Source organism: Gracilinanus agilis, chromosome 1, assembly GCF_016433145.1.
Source record: "Gracilinanus agilis isolate LMUSP501 chromosome 1, AgileGrace, whole genome shotgun sequence".
In the NCBI taxonomy this organism is placed as follows: domain Eukaryota; kingdom Metazoa; phylum Chordata; class Mammalia; order Didelphimorphia; family Didelphidae; genus Gracilinanus; species Gracilinanus agilis.
The window spans coordinates 99,133,078-99,151,857 of NC_058130.1; the positions used below are offsets into that span (position 1 = coordinate 99,133,078).

At 42.4% G+C, this 18,780-nt stretch overlaps 1 protein-coding gene across 1 annotated transcript; it reads right to left on the reverse strand.

Moving 5' to 3' along the window:
• Positions 1-1,020: 1,020 nt before the first annotated feature.
• Positions 1,021-18,438, reverse strand: LOC123248031 (unconventional myosin-Ig-like). The gene is made up of 12 exons (XM_044677186.1): positions 18,428-18,438; positions 18,092-18,300; positions 17,626-17,719; positions 15,178-15,343; positions 11,316-11,369; positions 9,900-9,995; positions 9,204-9,320; positions 6,123-6,329; positions 5,021-5,166; positions 4,220-4,334; positions 2,589-2,759; positions 1,021-1,095 (listed from the first exon to the last, which is right to left on the reverse strand). Exons 1-12 carry the CDS (start codon positions 18,436-18,438, stop codon positions 1,021-1,023), a joined length of 1,461 nt encoding a protein of 486 aa, XP_044533121.1.
• Between the last annotated feature and the right edge of the window lie 342 nt (positions 18,439-18,780).

Below are 18,780 nucleotides of genomic sequence, written 5' to 3' on the forward strand. Positions count from 1 at the left end.
CTCTCTCTCTCTCTCTCTCTCTCTTTCTCTTTCTCTCCTCCCTTCCTCCCTCTCTCTCCTTCTCTTCTCTTTCCTCTCTCTGTCTCTCTCTCTCTCTCCCTCTCTAACATACACACACGTGCATGCAAAACATATATATATATACACACTGACATACTCTCCCACTTCTACCATGCCAGCTCCTTCTCTTTCCTTTAATGTAGAATTAAATGGAGCAATTATTATTTGTCCTATTTATTGAGTAGAGTTTGTTACAAAATCTCCAAGCTGGAAGGGACCTCAAAGACCACCCCATCCAACCCTTTCCCAAGAATCCCCTCCACAGCACTCCTAACAAGTAGGCTGACATTTTTTGTGGGAGGATCTCCAGGGAGAAGAAATTCATAACCTTCCAAGGCAGCTCAAATTTTATGGAATTTTTCCTTACAAGTACCCATTGTGTTTTCTAGGGTCAAATGAGTCATATGTTCTGACCTCCTCATGATTCTTCTTCAAACATTTGAGGCAGCTATCATATCCCACCTCAGTCTTCCCTTCTCCAAGCTAAAAACTCCCATCCTCATAGGGCATGACTTCAAGGACCTTCACCATTCTGCTTGCCATCCCCTGAACATTTTCCCTTATCGATATTCTCCCTAAGAGATAGTGGTTGTTGCACAGTCATGTCCATCTCTTGGTAACCGTGTCATGACTATTCTGCCCATGGGGGCTTTCTTGGCAAAGATACTGGAGTGGTCTGCCATTTCCTTCTCCAGTGGATTAAGGCTAACAGAAGTTGTGACTTGCTCAGGGTCACATAGCTAGTTTCTGAGGCTGGATTTGAACACAGCTCTTCCTGACTCCAGGCCCATCACTTTATCCACTATGCTACTCAAGCTGCCCCTGAACTTGACCTAAAAATTAGACATGACCCATTCATATACACATACATTCATATAAGTTGCTGTTTGCTTAGGTATCACCCCTAACTCTTCCCCTCTGGCCCAAAAGTTCCTCCACTCAGGTTAGAGAACAGAATCCTTACGTGACATCCCCAGCATAATGCTTAATGCGGAAATCTCTCCCAAACTCCATAGTCTTGTCTGTGGGACACAGCTGCAGAGACAAAGAAGGATCAGAAATCAGGGAAGTGGGAAGGAACAAACCCTAGAAACAGGGGCAATGGGGCACGTGAATAAGGAACATTCCCCCTTTGGCTGGAGTGTTTTCCCTCCTTGCTTCTCCTTCTAGGAAATCCATAGGATCGTGGCTCTAGAGCTGGAAAAGAATTCAGAGTCTCTATCCAGTCTAACTTCTTCCTTTCATAGATGAGGAAACTGAAGCCTGGGCAGGTTGAGTGGCTCCCACAGGAAGTGTTAGGAACAAGATCTGTTCTGGATCCTCTAACTTCGGAACCTGTACTTTTCCTGTTGTAGCACGATTACTCCCTTCATGGCTAAGTTTGAGAGGCGCTTTTCTTGATCTTCTCAGGTATTCGTGTTCTCCTTCTCACTCATTAATTTGTATTAACTATGAATATTTTCTCCAGAAAAGGAGCTAGGTGAACACAGTGGATAGAGTGCTATGCCTGGAGTTAAGAAGACCTGAGTTCAAATTCAGCTTTAGACACTTATTAATTGTGTGACATTAGGCAACTTCTTTCCTCATCTGTAAAGTAAAGATAATAGCACTACCTCCCAGAGTTGTTGCAAAGATCAACTGAAATAATATTTGTAAAGTGCTTTGTAACTTTTGAAGTAATTAATATAGCTATAGCTCTAGGTAAATGCTAGCTAATATTATTATTGTTATTATTATTATTTATCTATGTATACATACAGAATAAAAGCTCCTTGAGAGCAAAATCTTATTTCATTTTTGTCCTTGCATCTCCAGCATGGAGCACAATGTTTTGGTACATGATGTTTGATCGTTTGGTCATACAAGACTCTTCATGACTCTCATTGGATCCTCAAACTACCCCATAAAATGAATAGACCTGGGGCTTATAGGATCACCATATATTTAGAGATGAGGGGCTCTTAGAGATCTTCTTTTCTAAACTCTTCATTTTGCCAAGGAGACTGATTAAGTAACTTGCCCAGGGTCACGTAGGCAATAAACAATAGAGGCAGAAATCAAACCCAAGTCTTCTGACTCCAAATCCATTGCTCTCCACACTATGCTATTATTTTCAATTTGGGCAGTGAGGTGGCACAGTGGATAGAGCATTGAGCCTGGAGTCAGGAAGACTTATCTTCCTGAGATCAAATCTGACCTTGGACAATGACTAGTTGTGTGTCCCTGGGCAAGTCACTTAACCCTGTTTGCCTCAGTTTCTCTATTGGTAAAATGGGCTGGAGAAGGAAATGGCAAACCACTCCAGTATCTTTGCCAAGAAAACCCCAAGTGGAATCCCAAAGAGCTGGATGCAACTGAAAAATGACTGAACAATATTTTCACTTTGCTGAAGAAATTGAGACTCAGAGAGTTTAGGTCATTTGCCCAAGCTCACATCTTACACAAAATATATACTGATCAAGGGGAGGCAGTTGCTTTTGTTGGTACAGGTTGACTAGTTAGGACTGAGGGAGTCAGAGGGCAGATACCTGGCGACTGGTGTAGTGAGGGTGGTGTCGGTGGTGAGTGTCCAGGCTCTGAAGGAAGAGGCGGTCTGTCACGGTGCCCACACTGGCACAGGCCTCATCCAGTATGGCTAGCACGCCCCGATGGGGCCGCTCCACCAACTCCACAATGGCTGAATTATTGAAGTATTCGATCTGATGTTGAGAACCAGAGAGAAGGAGAAGAAAATCAGTCCAGCTTCCTGATCCTGGCATGCAAGCTCCTCCAAAATCTGGACCCAAGCTGCCTGTCCATCCCTATCTCTCACTGGACCCCACACAAGCCCTTCCCTCCAGTCAAGCTGATAAGAAGCCATTTTCCAAGCCCATATTGGTCATTCCCAGTTTCTCCTGTATTCCTACCTCCTTCCTGGGTATCTGTCAAATCCTAACCATTCTTCTAGTCCCAACACCCTTGTGCCATCTCTACTGAAGAGTCTTCCATGACTGCTACAGTCTGAGTTGATAATAAAGTGCAATAGAAAAAACACTGAATTTGCCTCCGAAAAAATGGGTTTGATCCTAGCTCTGCTCCTTATAAACCTAAAAGTCTTAACCTCTAGGTCTCAGTTTCTACCTGCTGTAATATAAAGGGAGTAGACTAGATGATCTAGAAGTCCCCTTCTAGTGCTAGATCCTGGAAATACAGTCACAGAAAGCTAGAAATGAAAGTCTTTAGATATCATCCACTTTACCTATCTCACTTTACTGACAAGTGAATCAAAGATCCAGAGGTGGGAAATGACTTACCTATGGTCACACAGCTATCTCTTTCACCACTGAGCTTCTGTAACTCTTATTGTCTGTTCTACTCTCCTGGCACCTATAATATATTGCCCTGTGCTTATTGCCTGATCTCCTCATTAATATATATTCCATTGTTATCTTTTGAGGGCTAATTTTCTCTATATTCCCCACACAACTGGCATGGATTTAGATTTAGATTTAGATTTAGAACTGGAAGTGACCAGAAATCATCCCTCTCACTTTATGGATACAAAACCTGAGGTTCCAAGGGGAGAAATAACTTGACCAAGGCAATAGTTTAATTCTCCAAAATCACACAGTAAAGCTGAGATTTGAACTCAGGTCCTCTGACTCCAGATACGGAGTTTTTCCTTCTATACCACACTGTCTTCCTGAGAGATATTGATGAATGTTTATTCATTGATCCTGAAGGCACAGAGTCCTCTGCCTCTACCCCTCAGGAAACTGGACATAGGCTTTTATCTTCCTCCTAAAGGAACCATCTGGGTCCTTCTCCTATAATAATCCTAGCTAATTCAGAGTGCAAGCAATGAGGATTTAAATTTTATCATGTAAGGTAGATGGCACAAAGGAATCACAACATCATTTTACAGATGAGGAAATTGAGGCCTAGAGAGAGGAAGAGATTAATTCAAGATTGTGTGACAGCAGGGATTTGAATCCATGTCTTCAGGCTATAAGTACCCATATGCCCCACAGCCATAATGTTTGTATTTGGCCACATTCAGGATTTATTCAGATATTCTCATTTTCCTGATCTGGATCTTGTCCCTGATCCTTCCTCCAGCTCTACACTCTACTCCACTTCCACTGGACTCCCTCCACCCTCCTACCAGGTGAGTACTCACATTCTGCCAGGTGATGCCCTCCCGCTGATATTCCTCCTGCTCCTGCTTCAGGATAAGCTGGATGAACAGCTGCTGCAGTTTCTCATTGCAATAGTTGATGCAGAACTGCTCAAAGCTGAATGGTTGTTGGGAGAGGATAGGCATTAGGGGGATACCAGCCAATAAATAATAATCATCACCCTCTGGATCCCCTTTAATGAAGCAGACAGGTGTAATGGATGGGAAGGGCCAAGAAAGATCTGTCCAAAATATCCCTACTACTGGCTTTCAAAATGCCAGAAATTCTACCATTAGAGTCATTCCTTTGGGTTAAGCATTACCTCCTCCATGCTTCCCTTGCCCTCTTCCTCCTCCCATTGACCCACTTTATCATGTCTGAATAGCTACAAAATGCTCCTGTCCACTCCAGGACAGAGGAAAGGGCTGGATTGAATTCCTACAAGCATCTGCACTCTCCCAGTTGAAAGAAAGTAAACATTTTCATTGGCAATTGAAAGTCACAGTAGCAGTAGGAAGAAGAGACTTGCTCTTGGCTGGTTCTCAAGTATCTACCTGAATCCAGGACATCAGTACACCAGGCTAAAGAAGTAAGGGTGTTCACTACTGCAAAGTGAGGCATTATCAAAATTGAGGGGAGAGGGAAAGTGTGGAGATGTTGGCCCAGTTGGAGGAAATGTTTGTGAGTCAGGGGACTGTGGGGAGATGGGAGAGCGTTGGAGAAATGAGAAGACCAGGGGAGATGGGAAGGGTGCTAAGGAAGAGAGGATGGTCAATGCTAAGAACTTAGGTAGCAGAAGATACCTGTTGTCAGGGAAGATCTCAAAGCCATAGATGTCTAACACTCCAATGACTGTGTCCTTGCCATCTCGCCGGGGATCCCTGCCTCGTGCTTCCATCACTTCATTGATGCGCCCCACAATCCAGCCAAATAGTCGTTCGTATATTGCCTGAAGAAGGGCCAAGATGGAAAGTCTGCTTTCTCATTTCTGAGGATCCTTTGAGGCTGAGTGTAGGTGGACTCCCAAAGTAATTCCCTCCCTGGACTAGAAAAACTGATATTCAATACCCCTGACAGAGGGAGCTCTTAGATTTCTAGGGGGAGAGTGTTGCATTCCTTTTTTTTTTTTTTTTTTTCATTTTGGAAGAGAATCAATGGCATCATTGAGTGATGACTTGCCAGTTGAGGACCTTAATCCAGATTGGAGTCAAGCAAAGGTTCCAGATCAAGAGTGAGGCTGGAGAACAAGGTGTAGAAAAGTTGAAGGAAAGGGGTTGACGCTTATATTTTAGGATTAGGAACAAGGTGCCTGCCCAGAAGAACAGCCAATGGAGGGCAATAGAATTAAAACCCAAATGGAATCTGTAATATTAAAATTAAAAAGTTCCTTAGAACACAAAATGTCAAACATGGAGGGGAACTTGGAGCTTAGGATTGTAAAAAGTAATTTGGGAAATGTATCAAAACTACATTTCCCGTGATCCAACATGGTCCAACTGGTTTCCGTTTCCGACGTCTTGACGCAGGGGAGCGCTTAAATCTCGTGGATTAGGAGGGAGTGGTCTCTTTTTTGCCAGTAAGCTCTCTTTGGCGAGTAGGCGCTTGGCTAGGAGACAGTATGGAGGCGGCAGTTTTGAATGCTTACAAGCGCGTGGTCTAATGATTTTATCTATCAACATGGCTTTAATTAAAATACTAATTTATATATTTATACAAGCATTTATCATTTTTAATTTTTATAGGATACAGAGATCTTGGAAGTTAGCATAGAATGTTAGAACTGGAAGAGAGCTTAGGGAGAGCATTTAGTTCAACTCTGATTAGGGTTGGGTCAAAGAATGAGGTTGGGAGATAACCCAGAGAGGGTCTGTGGGACACAGGGGTTCTAAGGGGCTCTCTAGGTACCTTGGCACAGGCATCACGAGCATATCTGGCTTCGGGGGCACTGTGGTCCTTCTCGATGAGCTCTCGACCTCCAGATGCCACAGTTCGAGACAGTAGGGAACGCATCACCAGATCCCGGGGTGTGGCTGTCAGTTTTGCCACGTGGTCCACCAGCCTCTCCTCTGCCACCTCCAATCCTGACTCAGTCTCCACAAACTGGATATTGCCCTGGAAACCAAAGAATCCCCCCATTTGTACTCAGAGCCTATAGGTGATCCTAGAATATTCAAAGCAGAATGGAAGCTCTTTCATGGGAAGGACCATTTCATTTATGTATTTGTATCCCCAAGTCTCAGCATAATGCCTGAAACAGAGCAGGTGCTCAAGAAATACTTGGTGAATTCAATGGGTGGCAGATGGATGGCTCAGTGGACAGAGAGAGCCTGAAGTCAGGAAGATTCATCTTCTTGAATCTGGCCTCTGACACTTACTAGCTGTCTGACCTTGGGCAAGTCACTTCACATTATTTGCCCCAGTTTCCTCATCTGCAAAAAGAGCTGGAGAAGAAATGGCAAACCACTCTAGTATCTTTGCCAAGAAAACCCCGAATGGGATTTCAAAGAGTCAGGCATGACTGAAATGACCAAACAACAAGAAAATTAAATGGAACCTAACTTCTCTACTTGGCATTCAAGAAGCGAAAGGTCTATCTTCAACTTACGTTTTTCTGTTCTCTGGAACTCTGATCCAGGCATAGCTGTCTCTTCTCCATCCTCCCCAAATCCTTCAGCTGCCTCATCTCTGTTCACATTATGGCCTCCCCACCCACTTCCTTTTCATCAGATCATAGGTTTCCCACACCCCATCCCACTCTCCTCTAGGAGAGTGAATTTTTTTACATAAAAAAAATTACAGGTTTAAAGCTGCAAAGGGCAATAGAGACTATCTAGTCTAATTGCTCATTTTAAAGATGGGGAAACTAGAGGCAGCTGGGTGGCTCAGTGGACAGAGTCAGGCTTAGAGACGGGAGTCCTGGGTTAAAATCTGGCCTCAGACTTTTCTTAGCTGTGTGACCCTGGGCAAGTCACTTAATCCCCATTGTCTAGTCCTTACTGCTCTTCTTGGAACCAGTATTTATTCTAAGACAGAAGGTAAAGGTTTTAAAAAAATAAAGATGGGGAAACTGAGGCTCAGAGTGGTTAAGATTCTTGCCCAAGGACACCGAGATACAGAGCCAGGATTCTTTCATTTAGGCTCTCCAAATCCAGGACACTTTGCATTAAAACATACTGCAGCTGCCATAGCACTTACTACCCACACCCCTCAATTTAGCATTTACATCTTCTCTAGGTGTTTGATATTATGCTTCTACAGATACAAATGTCTAGAAATCTAATATTAGACTATTTATCTAGAAAACCGTCTGCCCTATCCCTCCCCACCCTCATTTATGTCCCACATTTCCCTCTCTATTCTCTTACTTTGCCCCCTTTGCCTCTTCACCTGCTGAACCAGTCTCCTACCTGTCCTATAAAGCCCAACTCAAATGCCCCCTCCTCTGGGAAGCCCTCTCTGTTTTCTCCCCAGTCAATAACAACTTTCCCCTCAGTTCTCAGAGTATTTCATTTGCACCTATTGGAGGTACTCATTTTGTAGCAACGTGTAAGATAGTTAACGATATCTGTGTCTTTCTCTCTTTACTAATTGTGAGCTTCAAGAGGGCAAAGGAGGCTTGCATTTGCCCGAGTGCCTAGCAGAGAGTTGTTTGTGGTAGGTGGTCAGTAAAGGGGATGAGGACTAGACCTGTGACATCACTGACACAGGAAACTCACAGATAAGGAGATTGCTTCTACCAATGAAATTCTGAAACTTATCTTTTTAGAAAGTTGCTAAGAACATAAAGAAATGAGTGACTTCTCTGGTTACATACTTGTCAGTTGGACCGGCTTTGAGGCAAGCTCTATCCACTGTGACGTCCTACCTCTTATTTATTTTTTTTTTTATTTTATTATTATTATTAAAAAAAAAAAAACCTTTACTTTCCATCTTGGAGTCAATACTGTGTATTGCTTCCAAGGCAGAAGACTGGTAAGGGCTAGGCAATGGGGGTCAAGTGACTTACCCAGGGTCACACAGCTGGGAAGTGTCTGAGGTGGGATTTGAACCTAGGACCTCCTGTCTCTAGGCCTGACCCTCAGTCCACTGAGCTACCCAGCTGCCCCCCTACCTCTTTTTAAAAACTTTGCTGAAATGAAATGTTAACATCTTTGTAGCTTTGACAGGAGAGGTTTAAATCTAGAAGGGGGCTCTTGGGAAACATGTGACTAATTGTCAGATTCCTTGGTTCCTCTTCTTGCCACTCTCTTCCCTCCCTTCCCCCATCACTTTCTTAATCTTAGTCTAGGGCTCACTGAACAAATTGAGGTTCCATAATTGCTAAGTGAGCATCAAGGTGGCACAGTGGATAGAGTGTCAGGACTGCAGTCAGAAAGACTCCTCTTCCTAAATTCAAATCTGGCCTCAGAAACTCACTACCTGTACAACCCTGAGTAAGTCATTAACTCTATTTGCCTCAGTTTCCTCATCTGTAAAAAGAACTGGAGACAGAACTGGCACACTATTCCAGTATCTTTGCCAAGAAGACCCCAAATAGGATCACAAAGCATTGGACACAACTGAAATGACTCAACAACAAAAGCTAAAGACCAGGTTTGGGGTGGAGGATGAGGAGAGTGGTGGTACGTACCATAAGAGGGAAAAGGAACATAAAGAGGAAGAAAAGGCTTTCTTAGTGATCTTGGCTCTGCCTAGTGATGCCTCCATCACTTACCAGGCCTTACCAGGCCTCCATCCCTGAGGATTTGGGGGCCTTTGTTAACCAGAGCCCAGAACTCTCCCGACTCCACCTCCACCTCCCCTCTCCATACTTCTGACCTCCCACCCAGGGTCTCTGGGAGATGAGAAGTGCCACAACCCCACCCCTGCAGTTCTATTAGTCAGATCCGGAGAAATCAAGGAAGAGGCACCCCCCCTAACACACACACACCCCCTTCCCCCTTCCCTCCTTACCCAAGGAGATAGATTTGCTCTCCCACTGCTTACCAAGTGCAAAATGGCTGCAAGGATCCGATGTACACAGTCCATCTCATCGGGGCTAAAGCCAATAACCTTCATGGCCTGGATTACAGCCCGATAGTTGGCCTCATCACTGTCTGAAGACTAAAATTTGGGTGAGGTAGGACGTGAGGCTGACTCCACTGACCCCCGCCTTCAATTGTGTCTTCCCTAGCCTCAACCCTTCTCCTTGGGCTTCCCCAGAACCAGTCAGACCAGGCTGGAAGAGTTCCCCATACTAAGGGTAAGTGGACATCACACTTTCCTAAGAGGAAAGGAGAATTCCCTGAAGGGGGAATTCCCAGGAAGGTTCCCAGGAAAAGCAAGAAGTAGACATCAAGTTCCTAAAGTTTCTTTCCAATAATAAATGATAACATGAAATCTTATCTCTCTAGTGCTTCGTAAAGAACCTTCCTCAAAACCATAGAAGGTAAGGAATATATTATTCTCATTCATAATATTAACATTATTTTCCATATTTCATAAGCTTAGAAACTAATACTCAGAAAGGCTACATGATTTGTCCAAGACCACACAGCCTGTCCGTTATACAGCGCTTCAGAGCTCTTTCAGCTGCTAAAAGCTCCTGAAGTCTGGCTTTGAACATGGGGTCATCCATCCCTGTCTTACTCAATTTGAGGATGTGGTGAGTTATTTCTAACAGTCTCTTCCCTCAATACTCACGCTAAGCCCTGCCCCTTGCTGGGTAAAGGTGTACAAAGCTGGGTCTCTCTGCAAGTTCAGGTCCTGGAGCTGCCCATCGTTGGCTCCCCTCAGCAGCTGGAGGGAGGGAAAGAAAGGGAAGAGGTCGATATCTGGTGCCCACCTCAACCAACCCTCTCTGCCGTGTCGCCGAGGATTCGATAAGCCATACAATGACACACATATATTCACACGGAAACTTCCCACAACCTGGGAGGATCTCAAGGCACCTCATGCATCTGCTTACTCACAGACACATACTGTTACACACAAACCAAGACACTCAGTCAAACTCAGGGACACAAAGAGTCACACGAGGCGCCATATTGGTATATACTTGAACATGCATCGTCCTATATAAAACTGGGGGAGATTTTGAGGGAGTGGAGTAAAGTGAGGCAAAGGGTGAGCAGTGGGTGCTTCCTTCTAGTTTTCCCCCAGTCTGTCTGACAGAACTATAGGGGCGAGGCTATGACACTTCCTGTCTCCCCAGACGTCACTGGTTTGAAGGTCATCGTTATGGAGAGGGGAGTTGGAAGCCACAGACTTTCTAGATTTGACTGAACATGACTCATCTGGACTCCTAGGGGTATCCCAGTGGAGAGTTTTCTGGTCCCCACTGCCCTAATCCTTTTCCTCATGCCCTCAGGCTTTCTATCAACAGTTCCTACTAGTAGCTTGGCCTTGCCTTCTCCAACTTTTCTTCAACCAATCTAATCATAGGTAAATTTAGAGCTAGAAATTTTGGGGTTATCTAGAGACCACCGACCCATTTTACAGATCAAAGAACCTTAAAAACTATCTGGTCTAATTCTCTCATTTTAAAGTTGAGGGATGAACAACATGGAAATATGTTTTAAATAATACATGTATAACCCAGATCAAGTCACCTGCTAGCACTAGGAGGGGAAAGGGAAAGGAGAGAGGGAGAAATGTTCAATCACATAACTTAGGAAAATTTGTGTGGAAATTTGTTATTACATGTAATTGGTAAAATACATGTATATATGCATATATATATATATTTAATAGAGTTGAGGAAACTGAGGCAATTTTGGGGGGAGGATGGCAAGAGATTTTGAGTGATTTGCCTCACTGAGGACAACTAGTAACCACTGCCTTGTAATATTAAAAATTAATATCCAATAACTCCAAGTATTATATTTTATAAGATTTATTAATAATTACTTGAAGTAGAGGAAATAGAAAGAACTTGAGTAAAGAAAAGTTTTCCTAACCACGATAGTGAGAGAAGAGAGAGAGTGAGAAGGCAGGGTTACAAAAACTTTATCTCCAAAACGTAAGGACGAAAGTGGGGTTCTGGGAAACAGAGTCCTGGGGTACAAAATTCTAATTACACACCCCTTTCCCAGCTCCATGGTCTGCCTCGTCCCTTACCTGGTAGAAGGAGTGGAAATTTCTCTCCCCAGAATGTTGCTTAAGGACTCTAGACTAAAAAAGAGAAGAAAGAGGGAATAAGGAGTCTGGGAAGTTCCAATCCCTCTTTTTTTTTTTTTTTTTTTTTTTTTTTTTACTCATCCACAACCCTACCACATAGGTTAACCCACCCCCTCTTTCTTCACATCGCCTAGAAGATTCCACCAGTGCAATTACTACTAGTCATTCAAGAACCAGCTCAAGTTCTACTTCATTTATTCACTCATTCATTTATTTGGGGATTTCACAGGAGCCAAACTTGGAGTATCTTAGATGTCATCTAATCCAGCTTTCTCGGTTGCTGAGTTGATTCACTTTCTTACATTTATTAACCAGAAGTTGTCTACAAAGCATCATGGGGAGGGGAATTACAAACTTTAAGTGAAACACCGTCCCTGAACTCGGGCATGGTCTGGTAGAGAGATAAGAGGACACCACCAATCTTGATAAAACACAACATTAGGCAATAAGTGCATCAGAGAGGTACAATACAAATTGCTATGTGAGGTCCAAGGAGGAAGGTTGTGACCAGGAGGTTCAAGAAGAAGGAAAATTGAAATCTACCTTGAAAAGTCAAGGAGAGAGGGCACTCCAGGCGTGGGAAATAGTGTGAGGCTTCTAGACCCCTACAATACCTACCATTCCTATCAGGCAATTTAAGATCTGATCTTTGGTCACTTCATGGACTTATGCCCCCTCTCCCCAGCTAGGTTCTAAGCTCGTTGAGAGCAAGAACTCAAAGAACAGTTGGGATGGGACAACTAGGTGGCTCAGTGGATGGAGTGCCGGGCTTGGAGTAGGAAAGACCTGGGTTTAATTTGACCTCAGACACTTCCTAACTGTGTGACTCTGGGCGAGTCACTTAATCTCAGCTGCCTAGTCCTAACTCCTCTTCTTCCTCAGAACAGATAATTCGTATTGATTCTAAGATAGAAGATAAGAGTTTATTTTTAAAAATTTAAAAAAAAATAAGAATGGTTAGGATTAAACATTCTTCTAACTGGTAACATTCTAGGATCCCATAAACCTCTTTGTTTCCCATACAAAGCCTAAAACATGGGACTGAGCATATATTAGATGTACAATAAAGACTTCAGAAAATTGTATCTCAAAGCTAAATGGGCCTTCAAGATATTATCTGGTTCAGCTTCATCCTTCAAAGCCCAGTTCAAATGGTACATTCTCCAAAAAGCCTTCCCTGATCCTCCCTGGGCAGCAATGGTGGATTTCATACCTTGGACTTCACAACACGGACTATATCTCTCTTATGCATTTACTCATGTATAATTTTGTATCTTAGATACCTATGCATGAGTCTTATCCCCCTACGTGACAATAAGATGCCAATAGGCACCATCTTCTGAATTAAATCCTAATCTTTCCTAATCTCCCACCTCACTCACTTCTCACAGGACCTAGAAAATAGGAGGTGCTTAATAAATACTTATTGATTGATTGCATAGCACAATGCTGTTGTATGCTGCTCAGAAGTCATATTGACAGGGTCATATATTGATTCATTTGACCTGAAAGATTTGGATCAGGAGGTAGATGGCATATCTAAGATAAAAATCTGGACTCCTCTCTGTGATTCCTTTTATGATCTACATCTCTTCTTATTAGAAAGCATTATAATCTAATTTTCTAGGATAGCTTTAAGTTTTTAGTAAACCAGCACTTAATGAGTTAACAGCTTTTTTTCCACTCATCAGAGGACGGCTGCAGCTTACTGCTCCAGGCGTCCCAAGGTCACAGAGTGGCAGGCTCAGGCAAAATTCCACTTTAGATAAAGTGAGGCTCATTTTTAACCTTGGGACTTTTTCTCATCCAGGCATAATCTTCATGAGAAAATTCTTTGTAAAACCATATACTAATCATGATGTAATTCTGTAACCTTGGCATGTCTGTGCAGCTGTGAAATTTCATTGTGTTTTGTGTGAAATGGGTTTTTTGAATACTGTAAAAAAAAAATCTCAAGCTCATTGCCATTTGGAGGGGCAGCCATGAGCTAACAGCAGCTCCCAGTTCTGCTTCATTTTTTTCTCACCTAAATTGTGTGCCTCTCAGACCTAAGAAGCTGTTGGATAGATTCCAACAGAAGACCAGAGTGCAAATCCAGCTATGTGACCCTGAGCAAGTCATTAACATCTGAGCCTGTCTCCTCAAATGCAAAATGGAATAATAGCACCTAACTCCCAGGGTTGTTCTGAGGATCAAATAAGATAATATTTGTAGATAATAAATACATTTCTGCTGTGTGACCCTGGGCAAGTCACTTAATACTGGTTGCCTAGCCCCTTGCCCTTCGGTCCTAGAGTTGTTCATGGGATGGAAAGTAAGAGTTTAAAAAATATATATATTTGTGTCCTTCCTTCCTCTGAACATAGCTAGTGCTCAATAAATGTTTTAGCTGGAGATATTGCTGGTACTATATTATTTAGAGCAGTGGTTCCCAAACTTTTTTGGCCTACCACCCCCTTTCCAGAAAAAATATTACCTAGCACCCCTGGAAATTAATTTTTTTAAATTTTAATAGCAATTAATAGGAAAGATAAATGCATCTGTGGCCATCACTGCCCCCCTGGACCGCTGCAGCACCCACCAGGGGGTGGTGGCACCCACTTCGGGAATCACTGATTTATGGTATACAAGGTATCCCAAAAGTCTTAAAACAATTTTACAGTTTAATAATTTCAGAAGCATAAATGCTACTGAAACCCAAACCTACAAGAAACAATTATTTGAAAGCTTAATTATTTAAAATTTCTACACATTGATTTTTCTTATTAAAATCCAGTCTAATCACCATCTTGTGCTATATATCCTTCTCGTTGATTTTTGAACTTTGTAAAAACTTTCATCACTTGTTGCTCTGTGACTAGAAAGGATTGTGCTTGTCATCCTGGCCTTAATATCATACAAAGGAGAAGGTTTGGATGCAAAATGACAGTTTTGACAGGAGCCCACAAGAAAAAGTCATGGATACAGAACACATGACTAAGGCATCTAAGCAAGGCAGCCTCCTTTCCCCATCTACGTATGGAAAAAAGCATCATCCAGAAAGTGCCTCACACACAACTCATCGTGAGTGACAGGGTGCCCTGTCTTGTTAAAATGAAAATTGTTAAATTATTCAAAATTCACAAAACTAAATAAGAATTTAAATAATTAAACTTTCAATTTGGGGGGGGGTAAATTTGCAGTTCATACTTCACAAAGACTTTGGGATGCCTTGTGTGTATGTATAGAAGAAATTTAAATAATTAAACTTTAAACTTGGGGGAGTAAATCTGTAGCACTTATACTTCACAAAGACTTTGGGACGCCTTATGTGTATTTTTATGTGTGTAAATATCTAACAATATCGATATAGATGCACACACATATACTATATCTGGATATATACTTTAATGACTGAATAACAACATATAGATCTATACACATACATATATATTGTCTATGGATATTTACTCTAATGACTGAAAATAATATATATATCTACACACATATATTATAGATACTTTAACCACTGAATAACAACATATATATCTACATACACATACATATTTATTACATATATACTTTTCTTTTGGCACCTGAGCTGTAAATTCTGCCCTTTCAGCAAACATAGGTTTTACTCTAATGCATAAGAAAAAAATTATACATATAAAATTATATATAAACTATATGGATTTATGTTGAAGTAAATATATTAGATATAATATATAATGTACAAGTATGTGTGTGGGTATATGTCATTGTTGTCCAGTGGTTTCAGCAATGTCCAATTCTTCGTGACCCCATCCTAGGCGCCCTGCCCTACCTTCTCCAGGAGGTAGCTGTGGATGTGGCCTCCCGTTGGGTCTCCCTTGAAGTCAAAGTTGATGTCCATGTACTTGCCGAATCGGCTGGAGTTGTGGTTGCGGTTGGTTCGGGCATTGCCAAAGGCCTCTAGCACACAAGTTGATTTCAGCAACACATCCTTGACCCTTTTTGTTGGGGGAGGCATAGAAGGGATGCTTGTTAGAGCACAAAGGGGCTCAGGAGGCAGGGATACAGTCCAGCATTTGGCCCTCCTCCTGCTGGACCATCCTCATGAGATTAGAGCAAAACGAGCTCTGGGGGAGCAGAAGCACACTCAGATAACAATAACTTTCATAGCTGTAATATTTTAAAGTCTAAAAAGGCTGCCCTCTGTGTGGCAGGCAGTATAGCAATGATTTTCCTCATTTTACAGATCATTAAACTGAGGTTCAAAAAGTTGGAATGACTTAATCAATATTACTTGGCTTGTGAAATAATTATAACTTGCACTCAGGTTTCCTGACTCGATGTCCAATGCTCTTTGCACCATGCCATGCTTCACAAGGGTTCTGCCATATTTCAAGAAGACAGATCTCCAGGTCAAGTCTTCTCTCTTCCCTGAAACCTTCCCTGACTATTGCAACCCATTTTAACGTCTCCTTTCTCTGGCTTCTTATACCACTCAGTAGTGGAAAAAAGCACTGTGCTCAGAGTCAGGAGCCTGGAGTCCATACCCCCAGTCTAACAATTACTAGCTAACAATTCATTTTATTTTATTTTTATCATTTATCATTTATTTTTAATTATTGTTATAAAAATTGTATTAAATTTTTTATTACTTTAGGAAAATGAGAGACTAGGATTTTCTAATACTGTTTCTCTAAATCCCTTTTCATGTGCTTCCTATGGATATAACCAGTTGACATCAATTAACTTTTAGAAAGAGGAGCTGACTAAGACTAAGACAGTGGCATAATATAAAACATTAGTTTAAAAACATCCCCACCCCCTTATTGAGGAGGATGATCTCTCCCTTAGCATAGACGAGGTATGCTTGTCAAATGTAATCAGTCCTATTTCCTAGTCATTGGAAATTCTTTTCTTCATTCATAGAGCCCACTTCAAGTTCTCCTAAGGGTCTCCTGTTGTAGCAATTCATTTTAATCTCAGTTGCCTCATCTGATGCACTATCAACATCATTGGATAGTTGTGGAGAAAGAACTTTAGAAATTTCAGCTCCTGTGCCATCATTAACATTGTTATTACCACACAACATAGCACCTGATTCTCTAATGTCTTGTTTTCTAGTCATCATGTTCCTCTCCCCAACCAGGATGAAATCTCCTAAAATGAAGGAATTCTTGTTGTCTCTTGCTTCTACCATAATACTTGGCAAAGAGCTGAACTAGAAAATAACAATTCCTACCCCCTAAAACCAGAGATAGGCAATTTGGAGGTAAATGACTTGCCCAGAGTCACACAAATAGGAAGAATTCAGATTCTGATTTGAATCCAGGACTTCCCCTCTCTAGGTCTGGCTCTTTATTCACCAAGCCACCTAGATGCCCCTAGAAATAGTGATTTAATAAATGCTTATTGATGACTTGGGTTGATCGACTGAAAAATTAGTCAAGGAAGCAAACATAAAGTGATTACTATGTGTTAGGCACTAGCGGTACCAAGTCAAAAGTGAAATAGTTCCTGCCCTTATGGAGCTTACCTTCTAAAGAGAAAGACAACGTGAACATATGCCTAGGAGCTCACACATCTGTGCTATCTTACAGCTTGTCAAGAATCAGCATTTTACAGGTTAGAAAACAGACCAGAGAGACTTACTCTAGCTCATACAATGAGTGGGTTGTTGAGCAGGGAGGGATGGGAAGAGTGTGATAGTCCTAACTATCAGTGCAGGAATATTTCTAGCATTCCACACCAAACCACATCACACAACTTGTGGATCTGAGACAGCAAGAGAGTGAATGGGATGCCTCATTTCTCCTCCAGCTCTAACCTAATCCTGGATTCCCAAGTCAGAACTGAGAGGAACTTTAGTACAAATTCTTTACACTAGAAGGGTCCTTGGAAGACAGAACATAGATGTTAGTGCAGAAAGGACTCCCTAAAACACAAAAAGTCCAAGATAGAAGAGCGGTAAGAATAGAGTAGAATACAGAAGGTCGGAGCTGGAAGGGACTCCAGAACACAGAATTTTACTCTTGAGAGGAATCTTAGAATGTAAACACAGAATGTCAGTTGGAAGAGTCTTGAGAATATGGAGCAGAGAATGCTTCAGCCCTAAAAAAACTTAGACATCGAATAGTTCAATCCTTTCATTTTGAGGATGAGGACAGGGGGCTTCAAGAAAGGTGAAGCAGCTTGCCCATTGCAAGGGACAGAACCTGGGCTCTTCTTGGCCTTCTGGATCTCCTTCATGCCCAGTCTTCTGGTTCCCACCTCATTTTCTTACCTTTCTACTTCTGCCCTCTGACTGGGATTGGTGATGGCTGCAATGTACTGCATGATGTGCTTGCTGGCTTCTGTCTTGCCTGCTCCACTCTCCCCTGGAGGATGGACAGACACAGGAACAGTGAGATTCCACCCACCCACCCACCCACCTGTGCCCTGACCCTCTAGGTCAGAGTTCTTGCTCAAGTTACAGCAAGACATAGAGAGAGCAGGTCCTGGGGATAGGGGTTAAGGGAAGCCAAACAGGCTAAAACTCCATCCCAACTATTCATTCCAAACTTCCCACTCTGAGCAAAGAAGTAAAGAAGTCCCCAAGAGGTGGAGTTTGAGGGATCACAGGAAAGAGATCCTAAGGCATAAAACATGGGAAGTCTATAGAGGGAAGTATCTTTGGGAATGGGGAAAGCGGCAGATTTCTAGGAAAAGGAGAGGAAGAAGGAGAAACAGGTAGGGAAGCCAAGACTGACCTGAAATGACAATGCAGGTGTCCTTGGCTCTGCGCTTCATGGCTTTATGGGCAGCATCAGCCACTGCATAGAGGTGAGGGGGTCTCTCATAGAGCTCTCGTCCTCGGTACTTAGCGATCATCTCTTGTCCGTACAGGGGCAGCTCCCGGTATGGGTTCACCGATACTACCACCTCACCAATATATGTGTAGATCCGACCCTTCTCAAACCTGTGGGCACCAAAATGCACATTGCTCAATAAATTAACAGGCTAAGTACCTACAATGTACCAGGCACTGTGCACTACACTAATACACTAGGGATAAAAAATAAAAGTGAAATAATCCCTTCTCTCACAGAGCTTTCATTCTATACAGGATGATAGTCCAAAGGAGATAGAGTCAATCTTTAACTTTCACAGGGGCTAATATTCTTAGAAAACAGAGTGTGGGGCAGCTGGGTAGCTCAAAACGGATTGAGAGTCAGGTCTAGAGACGGGAGGTCCTGGGTTCAAATATGGCCTCAGACACTTCCTAGCTGTATGAACCTGGGCAAGTCACTTAACCTCCATTACCTAGCCCTTACCACTCTTCTGCCTTAGAACCAAAAACGATATTGATTCTGAAACAGAAGGTAAGGGTTATTGAAGAAAGAAAGAAAGAAAGAAAGAAAGAAAGAAAGAAAGAAAGAAAGAAAGAAAGAAAGAAAGA